This window comes from Pectinophora gossypiella, chromosome 7, assembly GCF_024362695.1.
Source record: "Pectinophora gossypiella chromosome 7, ilPecGoss1.1, whole genome shotgun sequence".
NCBI lineage: Eukaryota > Metazoa > Arthropoda > Insecta > Lepidoptera > Gelechiidae > Pectinophora > Pectinophora gossypiella.
Window position 1 is genome coordinate 5,885,483 of NC_065410.1, and position 12,235 is coordinate 5,897,717.

Below are 12,235 nucleotides of genomic sequence, written 5' to 3' on the forward strand. Positions count from 1 at the left end.
CATCATAATTCTTTTAGCATTTAAACCTAATACCTACTATTTCTTATCGACTAATATATTTAAATGAGTATTAGCAATATAAAACTTACCTAACATTTTCACGACCCGTCTCGTCGACTGGCTATGTTTTCTACGTATTCTATGATTAAACCTCATATTCCTCTCAAAATCTTCTTTCTCTTTAGTTTGTTTGCTTATACTAGTTTTTTTCAGTCTCAATCCAATCAGGGAGTACAGCACTGTGATTAGTATCATCGGTGCGAAGAAGAAGAAGAATGTGGATATTTCGAAGGAGTGTGCGATGATGACACGCGTCTGTAGGCACATGGTGACTCCCTGGTGGTCTTTGATGCCGAATTGCAGCGCTTGCGGCAGCGCCAGCCCGAACGACACCACCCACAGCAGCATTACGTGCTTCATAGCCCGCGACAGCTTGGACATCTTGTGCGACACGAACGGGTGGCAGATGGCCAGATACCGCTCTACGGTGAACAGCGTGATCGTCAGCACGCTCGCGTTCGTCGACGTCTCCGCTGCTAACCCCCGGATCAGACAAAACGTATGCCCAAACACATACGGCCACTTTGACCAGATAGAGTACATCTCTTGAGGCATCCCACTCACTAACAACAGCAAATCAGATATGGCTAAACTAAACAAGTAGTAATTTGTTGCGGTGTGCATACTTTTGTTGCGGATTATAACTATACATGTAAATATATTGCCGAACAACCCAGTGATAAAAATGAGGGTGTAAATGATTGTTATTGGCAGTACGATATAGAGAGAGTCTCGTTGAGGTCCAAAAATGTCTGTGGGATCAACTGCTGACATTGAGAAATTGTCCGTTATATTCGTTTCATTGCCTAAAGTAAACATTGTAAGTCTTTATTTATTTATTATTAAAATAGTTATTCTTTCAGGTCATCAGCTGACGACCTACTTATCCGTACTCGTACAATTCACGTATTATTAAATCCATCTTCAAATCTGCGAGCAAGCGGTATCTGAAATCAATACAAAATTTATGTTAGTGATTTATAGAACTTTCAAAAATAATGATAGAAACAATTTACGTGGATCGTAAGAAATAATAAGCTTGGATATAATGTATACCCAGGGGAGAGGGACAATTGAAATAGGACAAACAAGTTATTTGTAATATACATCGTATTAGGGGATTCATAGAGTTAGTAATTGGATTGTCTCACGGTTTACTAACGCTCATCTACAGATTACATTAAAATATCGTTCGCATGGTAAAATAGCTTATGTATTCGGGTAATTCCATTTGGAGAGGTGCTAAATTGTTGTGGCATGTAAATCCTATAGCTATCATATCCACTTTATTGATATAGGCACTTCTACTTAGTAGGTTTTGGTAAACAATCTCTTAACCGGTAAACACTAGAGAAATTATAAACTGTCATGGTAATTTTTGTAGTCTTCTTCTTTGCGAGTCGATGGCGATCGATACTAAATTTTTGCTGACCAATAATTGGCCACGCTTACGGCATTGCCAGTGGCTTCGTAAAGGTCTTTAATAGTGCAGGTGTTAGGGCACTTAGGACAGCACAAAACGTGAGCCATAGTTTGTGGTGATACTCCACACTCGCAATCATCGCAACCATCAACCAGGTATCCCCACCTGCAGAGATTATCCTTGCAGCGGCCAACCTGTGTCCGGAGCCTATTTAAAGACTTCCATGTGGGCCACGCTAGATTGCTTCCAGGCGGGAGACCCTCCGATGGTGCGTTAAAAGGGGTGGGAGAACACTTCCGCCGCCAAAGATGTAAGCGGGCTTGGCTAGGTATTTTTTTAGTTATCAATTAAAGACATAAATATGAAAACCTGGATAAGTTATCCTAAGATAAGGTTATCTTAGGATAACTTATCCAGGTAACCGGGAAAACCGTTTGCAACGGTTTAAATGTGAAAAGCGAAAGGCTTTAAAGGAGGTAAGGATTGAATAAGCTCTTCTTATATACCTATATAGTTTTTTAAATTCAAAAGAATATTATGAGGTCAACATGAAATATAAAGCGAATTGCACCCTGAAGAGCTTATTCAATCCTTACCTCCTTTAAAGCCTTTCGCTTTTCACATTTAAACCGTTGCAAACGGTTTTCCCGTGATTCCCGTTAGGTACCTGTTTGTACTGTGCATGTAAATTGATTGAATGTGATTAAATAAACACGCCCCCCCCAGATAATATTCTGCGCGTGTATTAGATTAACTCAGTGTTTGTTTTACACAAAATAGATTTATGAATTGTTGACAATAATGCCGATTTAGCTTAATTAACTTAATTGTTAACGGTTCTGGGAATTAACCTAATTTCGTTTCAGTTTGACAGTTCTTTAACTAGCTTAACAAAAGAAGGATTGCATTAATTTTAGAGCAGTCGATCTTAAATATAATAAGTAAGTTTTGGCTGCGAGAATCAGTACTACTTTGTGTAGTAATATATTATTTGTAGTACCTATTTCAATATCTTTCATTTTGTCGTTTGGTACTGATGTCAAAATAGGTTAGAAGTTCACTCATCATTTTCAGTCAGTTCGTTGACTGAACTTATAATCATATCTACTCAACCGTACTAGTTTACTTTGAACACCTTATCCAAAAAAACGGCATTGTTGATGATCGGATATATTCACGTGAACGATTTTTTTTTGCTATGACTTTTTGTAGGTTTATTTCAAGTGATATTTGAAACCACGATAAATCACGTTTGATTGTGAATTTCCATTTTTTCATAACTGCCTATAATATTTTTTTTTTCCAAATGTCGTCATTTGGTTCCCTTATAAATATGCAGGATAAAGTACATATCTACACACTTGTCCGAGTCGACTTTATATTGATCGTAATATTGTAAGTATCCCACGCTTACACACATACATAAACACATGTCTATTTCCCACCGGGGCAAGCAACGACTACGTGTGCTATGTGCGTGTGTGTTTTGTTTTTACTTTTCAAAGCACAGATTAGAAAGAAAAAATGGCCTTTTCAAGAATCGCAAAGTCATATCGACAAAGGTGCAGTCTGTTACGAAGCAACAGCACGAAATATGTTCGAAGTAAAGTCGTAAAGTGTTGATGCAGTCGCGATATCATATGCTACTAAAATTAGAAAAGAAAGATGAAATAGAAAGCAACATTATTTATTTTTCTGTATCCTAATTAATGTCCCACTGCTGGGCAAAGCCCTCCCCCTTCTCTTTCCAACCCTCCCTGTCTTGGGCATCGTTCTGCCAGGTGTGCCGGAAGGCGTCCAGCTCGTTCCTCCACCGTCGCCGTGGACCAATCAGATGTTATTTTGACATGTCCCGCCCATTCCCAATTCAAGGTTTGCCAGCCAGCTATGGTGCGCAGTACGTTAGGTGTTAAACTAATCGATTGCGTTAGAAACACGACACTGCGCTCAAGAACTCAAGTAGCAGATGCTGGCGAAAAATCCGCTAAACTGAACAACATATATTCGGCAAAATATAAATTAACATTACTTGGAAGTAACATAGCATACGTAATATAAACAGACTATAACTTCCCACTGGTGGCTACAGGCCACTTACTTACTGGCTGGCTGGTTTACTTACTTATTTACTTTGGGTACTTTAAATAGTTACTTAATAATTATTATAGTTAATAATTATTACAGCCTAACTGTATATAGCTAGACTATGACGCTTATTTTCAGCTACAGACGGCCAATTATTTAGTTTAAGATACAAAAAGTTTACAAGTTTACAAGTTTGATGGGCGGAAGCAACTCCGTGCTACGTACGTTGGGTTAATATACTTACTACAATTTCAACTTATATTGTAATTTCATTTATGAAAAAATAATGAGAAATGCTGTCAGCGAGAATAAAGAGAAAAGTTCTGAAATTGAAAAGTAATTTTCCTTTATTCATTGCAACAACAGTGTGTACAAAACAGGGATGTTATGGATATGAAATTTCGGATATGGATTGGATACGGATTTAAGAATGATTATTATACCGGATACGGTTACGGATACGGATAATAAATTATTTCGGGTTATCCGTTAGTTTCGGATAATTTCGGTTACGGATATTATTTTTTTAAAGAATTTCAAAAGTAAAATACAAATAGGTGCTAAAGTGGTTTCATTTATAACAACAAGTTATATATATGTTATGAAGACAAAAGAAGAAAAAAAGCAAACAATGCTCGCGGCATGTGTGTCGGCACTGGCAGCGGCCGGCCGATCAAAACAACTTGTCCGCTTGTCCCCGGCTCTGTCCCTATCCGATATTATCCGAAACTTTTATTTCGGGTTCGATTACGGTTACGGATGATTTTTTATATCGGATATCCGATAGTTTCGGTTATGGTTACGGAGCTCCCTAACATCCCTGGTACAAAATATTGAGTGACGAGAAATAAAACGTGTTACGTATTATTTATTGCAGGTTTTATGTCAATTTTATAGCCTTTAGCAACCTTGGACTGTTTTGTGATGTTCTTGCTTTCATTCACATGTCTTGGGACACGTGATGGGGACATTATAGGTAGGTACTTACTACTCAAAAATGAGTAAGGAACTCTGTGAACGCAGAATTTCAATTAATCATGTAAATTATATTGTACTTTTTACACGACAGATAATAAAATTAAATAAATAAATTTCTAAATATTTTTTTATTTAATTTTTTTAATAAATAAATGTTATTATCTATTGTGTAAAAAGTACATGATCGATTGCATTACAAATAAGGTAGGTAGGTTAATGGTGTCAGAACTAGAGCCTGTGTTTAAATCGATAGAATTACTGAATACACTATGACTATTTTATGATTTCTTACGTCGAATGATAATTAAAAAAAAAAACAGATGTACATGCTATTATTCTTCATAATAGCCAAATGATACCTACATTAAAATGTGGCTTGTATTAAAGTCGTAACGCCGACAGTCCGTTTAAAATCCAAACTCCATTGTTTTACTATTTTGTCTGGAAACCTCGGCTTTACGAGGTATTCAATTCAATTCTTGATAAATGGCTTCTGTGTGGTCACAATTCTGCCAGTATCACGTTTGAGCTTTACGAGGTAATGTGACCAACCAGTTTGCAAATTCATGCGTTTTTCGAAATTCACTATCAAGAGGGAGATAAAGTGCCTACCACACAGACGAACAGTTAGTACTTGCTAGTAGTAAAATTATGCCCCATATGTCCCATATCTTGATATACCACGCCCACCATTAAATGTAGAGGAGATCGTAAAATGTTTGTAATGACCTCACCAGCCGCACCAAACCTTGCTCAAAATACGTGTGGGCATCCGAACATGGTCTTCTTATACATTCACGCCCGTAGTCCCTAATGGGCAAGCAAGCGCAACAAATGATCAGACGACAAAACACTTTTGATATTGAAGTAAAAAAAAATATGGATATTGGATATAGGCACATTATCATCTCCCTAGCATTATCCCGTCGCTCACAGGGTCCGCTTACCTAACCTGAAGATTTAACAGGTCCGTTTTTTTACAGAAGCAACTGCCTGTCTGACCTTCCAACTCGCGAAGGGAAAAACCATCCCATATAATATGGATATAGGTACATAATACACAAATAATGGCTTCTGTGGTGTAGTTAGAGCTCAAGCCGTAAGAAAAGCACCGTTATTAGACTCATTTATTTATTTATATTTATTTATAAAAAAGGGTTAAACAACTCATTTAAAGTAAAAAGTCAAGCAGCGCTTCCTCTTCTTTATAACGTTCCCTTCTTTTTCTTTATGTTATAATGTTTCGCATAACAGTCACACTGGTCTCCTCCCCGTGTACATAATAATGTAGGTATGTATGTATATAATATTATAATTCACAGCCTCTGTGGTCTAGTAGTTAGGCTCACAATCTGGAGGTTAGGGTTCGAGTCGGGGACATAGTCGAAATTACTTTCTGAGACTGCCCTTTGTTTGTTAAGGTCATTGCAGGCTTGAATCACTTGATTGTCCGAAAAAGTAAGATGATTCTGGGGGGTTTTAAAAAGGCTTCATCACAGCAAATTCATCTAAAAAAGCAATATTTCAATTTGACCGTTGCGCATATAAAAGTAAGTGCGCAATGCACACAAAAGTCAAATATCAATATTGCTTGGTCTTGGTGTATACACCAAGCAAAAAGAAAATTTATTGAAATATTTAAGGATGAATGAGGATAAAAACAAGAAGCTCCAATGTAGGTGGCAGCACTCTTGACTGTTCCTAAATTTTGACAGTTCTCCATACTATCTAACTGAAGCGTGATAAATTGGAGTGTATCCTCTCTGATGGATGAGTTACGGAAAAGAAAAGCCATCAGTTGGAAATAGGCAGTTTTGATTGAAAATAAGTTTGTCTAAGCTTTCTTCTTTCCAATCTTTAGGGAATAAATATAACACTCAAAGGGTTGTAGTGTTAAAAACATAACCAAAACATTATGTTTGTTTACTCAAATAGTATGGGGAACTGTCAAAATTTAAGAACGCTCAACAGTCATACCCGATAAGAGAAGTAGGCGGTTTTATCGTCATGTTAAAGGATGAATTTATTACATTTTATAAGATTCCCTTTCGGTTTACGTATAATTATATTTCAGCACTCCCCATTTGTCCGGCCAAGTAGTTAATGCCATCTGCGGCAAATCTCCATTAAGTCACGTCAAAAACACCAACGGCTAGGGAATATTATGTACGTTCTCTATTCATCAGTTCCCGTATTACCATCTCATCGTGTAACTACTCACTACTCGTGCATCAAATTAAATAAAATCTGTAAATAATAAATACATTATTATATATTATGGATTATTTATGATTTTGGTAGTAAGTATGATCGTATCAAGAGATCGTACAGTCCAGCGCATTTATCCACTTATTGAAGTATATTAACCCTTCTATTCGTCTATTTCTTCTTTGTGTGATAAGAGAAAAATCTGGTGTAAAAGACGCTATAGTGACTAAGATTGAGAAGGGAATGTTAAGTTGGTTTGGACACATAGAGCGGATGAAGGATAATAGGATTACGAAAGCAGTATATAAAGCGATTGTTGGTGGTAGGGCTGGCAGAGGAAGACCTAGAACGACGTACATTGGCCAAATTGGAGATGTCCTTAGAAAAACTTCAGTACGATCTACATTGAACCGGCGTGCGTATATGAAACGATTGATGAACGTGGAGGAATTGTGTCAGGATCGAAGCAAATGGAATTCTATAGTCTCTGCTTAATAGGCGTGAGTTTATATAATTATGTATGTATTAACCCTTTTATAACACAAAGTTAGTAGGGCTGTCAATAAGGATCAATCACTATCCTCTTTAACGAGAAACCTGTGTATAACATAAGGTATATGTAGACGTTTTACCTTGTTTACAAGTCCGGCGCAATAAAATCGGATAAATGCAGTAATTATTACACTGGTGATTACATTAGTGCATTGCGACATTGAAACGAGTTCCATACCGCCATGAGAACCACAATGAATAATGTCTTGTTACTTCTTATTAATGTCAAACCACTAATTTACTGCTATGCAACTAGCATGGGCAATGTGACAAAATTATCGATCGATTAAATACATTTTGTCGAAATCGATAAGGTTGTTTTTTCCCTAACATGTGTGCCACGTGATTTTGTTTGTATTTTGACAGAACGACATGACTTATTTGGGTTTTGAGTTGGATGTTTTGGGTTCAATGTTGACCTAATGCTAAATGCTGACCATCTGCAAACTGTACCTACCATTTTTAAGGCGAATAAATGAATTATGAATTCACATATTAGTACCCATCGACAAAACGACATAATTATATCGTCAGAATAGATAAAATGACCGCGACAAAATTTTATTACGCTGCGCATGTTAGCCCTACTGGTATACATGGATCCGTGATAGCCCTTTTCGGCTTTACAATAATGTCACGGGTTCGAATCCTGACTCGGCCTCTAAATCACTGAATTCGAATTTATGACTTTGAATTCATGTTTGGGCCATAGATAATTGATATCACGTGGTTTCCATGGATAGGGAGATCGGGCCTTAAACGATCACGCGGGCCTTGTACGGATTGATGGTTATTAACGACTGCTAATGCAGCCGGGACCAACGACTTAACGTGCCTTCCGAAGCACGGAGGAGCTCGAGATGAAAATGAAAAGTCCTATTACATGGGACTTTTTAAACGTAGCTGACGAGGAGTGAGTATGAATACTATACACCCCTGCTTACCCCTTCGGGACAGAGGCACGAGGCTATGTTTCTATGTTAACTTCCTCGTTCCGTGTATTGGCAGGAACAAAGACAAAACATTAATACTTACACAATTTCGCGCCGCTTAACCCTAAAGGATATCAAGTACTTTTTACATACATACATAAACTCACGCCTATTTCCCACCGAGGTAAGCAGAGACTATAGAATACTAAAGTACGCACTCTATTAAGTACTTCTTTTTGTAAGTAGTCTAAGTAGTAGTCTAAGTACTTTTAAGTACATTTATTCTGACTACTTCTCAGTGATGCATATTGAGACGGATTGACAATGTCACATCGCATAAACAAAGTCTGCAACCAAAAACTTCTGGAATGTCATCGTAAATTCTTTCTTTTAGCGGCGTCCTTTTCTGACGCACAGCATCGTCCTTGTTTTTCTTTACTAGAAGGTTCCACCCGAGATTATTCGAGAAAAGAAGCGACTATTCTGGTGACTGAGACCATAGGGTATATAAAGAGCGGGAAGAGCAAGAAGAGCCAGTTCAGTTCAGTTTCTAAAGACCAAGAAGAAGAAGTGAGAAGTGTTTTAATTAGTGTAAAGTGTAGTGTTAAGTGCAGTGTTAAACGCAGTGTTAGTGCAGTGCTAGTGTCGTGTGTCGTGATGTGTTCGAGTGTCGCAAAATAAAGTAAAGTGACGGCGACGGAGTTATACCGCGAAGCCCTGTGCGGAAGCTGTACCGCGTATAGTGTATAACTTCGTCTCTCCTTAAACTCAGTGAGTTTCCTTCCAATCCCGAAACCCACTTCGGTAACAATATATTAGCTTAAAGGGTCACTTCATTGGCTAAAGTACAAACTATTTGCAGGTACAAATGTTAGTTTTCCAATTCAAAATAAATAAATAATAGGTATGCAACCACTTTGATACAGAGTCCGGATATAGGATGAACGACAAAAATGTCTGGAAATTTAATCATTTCGGGTATAAGGGCTTAAAATTATGTTCATTTTTTTTTACCTTTTACTCTTTATTAACCTTTAACCTTTTTTGTTACGCGTTAATATTGTGTGAAATATTGTGAGTACTGATACCTATTTATTACAGTGCGACCTTGTAAATAGCTTAAAATAACAGAACTAATGCGACTGGTAGACAAAAATATATAATGGAAACTGTAAACACAACTGTAAAAGCGTGCTAGCCGTCAAGACCATCAGTCAGACAAGACAGTTGGCTACTTGACAGTTGTAAAAAAAATAATAAAAAAATATTATGAAATATGTCGCATAATATATGGTAGTTTATCATTTTACGATTATTATCCAATAGTTTTTTTTTGAAGATCATTTTTATATGTGCTTATTTTATTTTTTTCAAAATAAGAATACGATTTTTTATCTGTGTATTACAAGACTCGAAACACGGGCGGCCATGATTGAGCTTCGTGTGAACACACACTTCACAAAATAAACAAAAATTATCTATCAGGTTTCAATTATACTGTTTGACAGTTTCTTTGTTTGGTTAAATGTGACGTCACTGGGGAAAATGTCGCATGACCAGCCGTTTACGCGGGAAAAAAATAATTCCAAAAATATGTTTTTTTTTCTATTGTATACGTATAAAGCTTTTTGAAAAAATTAAATATGTTGAGAGGTATAAAGTAAGCGTCTGTTATTTTTAAAATACTTATCCGAAAAGTGTCAAGTGGCCAGTTCCGTTGCCTGCTCACAATATCAACATCTATATTGAAGCTATCGACACACACCAAACACTACACATTGACGTAACCCTACACGCGCATCTGTGTGTGTGACGTCTGACGTCATCCGATCGAAGACTAAGGAAAGACCGAGGGGGAGTGAGGTAAACCTACCTCAGTCGCTGGTGGAGAGCGGAGAGTTGCCGTTCTACGTATACGTAGTATATATTATTTCTTGTTCTATGCTATCGATATAATGTGCCTTATGTGGTTAGTATCTCCACAACACGCTCTTGATAGAATGTTATTGTTGTTAATTTGTTAAATTACTATTGCCCCATGTTGGTGTTCAGTAACTGTAGTAGTTCTATCGTCTGAAACACAGGCTCAGCCTAGTTTACACACCATTAACCTACCTTGTACGTTATTTCTAATGATAAATGTATTGAATAATGTACTTTTTATCCGATAAATATTTTTTATTATTATGTGCAAGTACTTATGTCGTTTTCTATGAAGTCTCGGACTTTTGGAAGGCGTGAGTGGGGCCGAAGCCAACATGTAGACTGTAGAGATCCCTTAAGACAATTTAATCTAAATGTGGTGTGAGACATTATTATTATTTTATTACCTATTCCAAACATCAATAGTTTTAGTGATTTAAAGTCAACTACTGGCGCTCTATCGATAAATCTTTCTATCGTGTGGGTTGTGAGGTGAATTACCAACCTCTTCAACCTTGGTGTCAGGGTTATTATTTAGCCGCCAAAGGTCCCATGACATGGCTCATGTAACGACTACGTAAGTAGTAACCAGGACCAACGGCTTAACGTGCCTTCCGAAGCAAGGATCATCTTACTTTTGAACAACCGGGGAGCCTGTAATGTCCTCCAAATCATGGCTCACAAAGTGATTTTTGTGATATATCCCGACCGCGATTCGAATCCGGGATCCCCCGGATCGTGACACCAACACTTAACCACTGGACCACCATTCTGTATCATCATCTCCCTAGCATTATACCGTTTTTCACAGGGTCTGCTTATCTAACCTGAAGATTGGACAGGTGCAGTTTTTTATACCACCATTCGGTGTAAAGTTCGAAAATAACTATCATAATCTCATAACTTCATAAGCCACCACGACGTAATTCAGTACAGTCAGCATATTGTAGCCTATAATAATCTAAATACTACTTACGTATTATGAAGGGAGAATGCCGGTTTTGTGTTTATAAGGTGTAATAGAATAATGATTGTTCAGGCGGCACCTCGCGGTTTTGATAGTTATTTACACAGAATATACAGCCACGATGCATGGTCAAGGACAAAACGTAGGTAAGTACATTAATACAGTTGTTCCCAAAGTTGTCGGGGCTACGACCTATCTAAATACAAGTTTACAAACTCGGAACCCATCGGAAATGTGAATGAAAGGACTTTTCAAGTAAGCAAAGTGTGTTACCGGCAGTTGGCTCGGTCGATTGGTGCGTTGTTTTACAGGCAGGGCCTATTCCACATTCTTCCACATTCGATTCGATCGCGGCCATTGGTGGGTCGCGACCCATAGTTTGGGAAACCCTACGTTAAGATATAAATTCACGGCTGTGGTATCTGGTGGGGGGATCAGTTCCAGTCAATTTTGATGTACCACCTATGTATTATTATTTCATAATATTTCAATGTAGCTTACAGGCTAATAAGCAATTTAAACCTTAACTACTATTAATAAATTATTATTTCCTAACAGTTTGGCCACTCATCTTAGTTTAATTTAAGGGGAAGACACTTTGTTCACGTGTTCTTATACACATCACTGTCACTGATTTTTGTTGTTCCATATATTTCACTACACTAATTCAAACGGTTTTGTTTTTTTATTTTTTCACTAAACCTTTATGGTCGATTTGCCTCAAACGGCATTGATTACTTGGCTGGTTGAGGACTCTTATTCAGTGCGTAACTGTATGGCGACAGGGGATTAGCCGATCGCTCAAGGATAAAAAGAACTATGTAACTAAAACTGACGGATACAACCAGAGAGAGAGAGATCGGTTTGTAATCTATCACAATACAGGTCATCACTCTTCTATCTGATTGGTGGTCTTGCTGATCCCAACGGGAATTATCAGTACCTAAGAGTTTCGCCACCATTTATTTCAAGGGTTAATGTATCGATAAATTCAAATTCAAAAATATCTTTATTCAGAAGGTAACATTGTTACATTTTGAACCCGAACAACTTTGCCCAAGAATTTCAAAGATGTTGTGAGATTCGGCAGCGTGGTGGAGTATGCTC

At 37.5% G+C, this 12,235-nt stretch overlaps 1 protein-coding gene across 2 annotated transcripts in view; it reads right to left on the minus strand.

Moving 5' to 3' along the window:
* The window catches only part of LOC126368568 (pyrokinin-1 receptor-like), a 43,259-nt gene that overhangs the window by 8,671 nt on the left and 22,353 nt on the right, over nt 1-12,235 (minus strand). For both annotated transcript variants that reach the window (XM_050012612.1, XM_050012613.1), the window contains one exon: nt 90-1,007. In XM_050012612.1, the coding sequence (XP_049868569.1) occupies nt 90-879 (790 nt within the window). In that variant the 5' untranslated portion in view covers nt 880-1,007. The remainder of the gene's footprint in view (nt 1-89; nt 1,008-12,235) is intronic.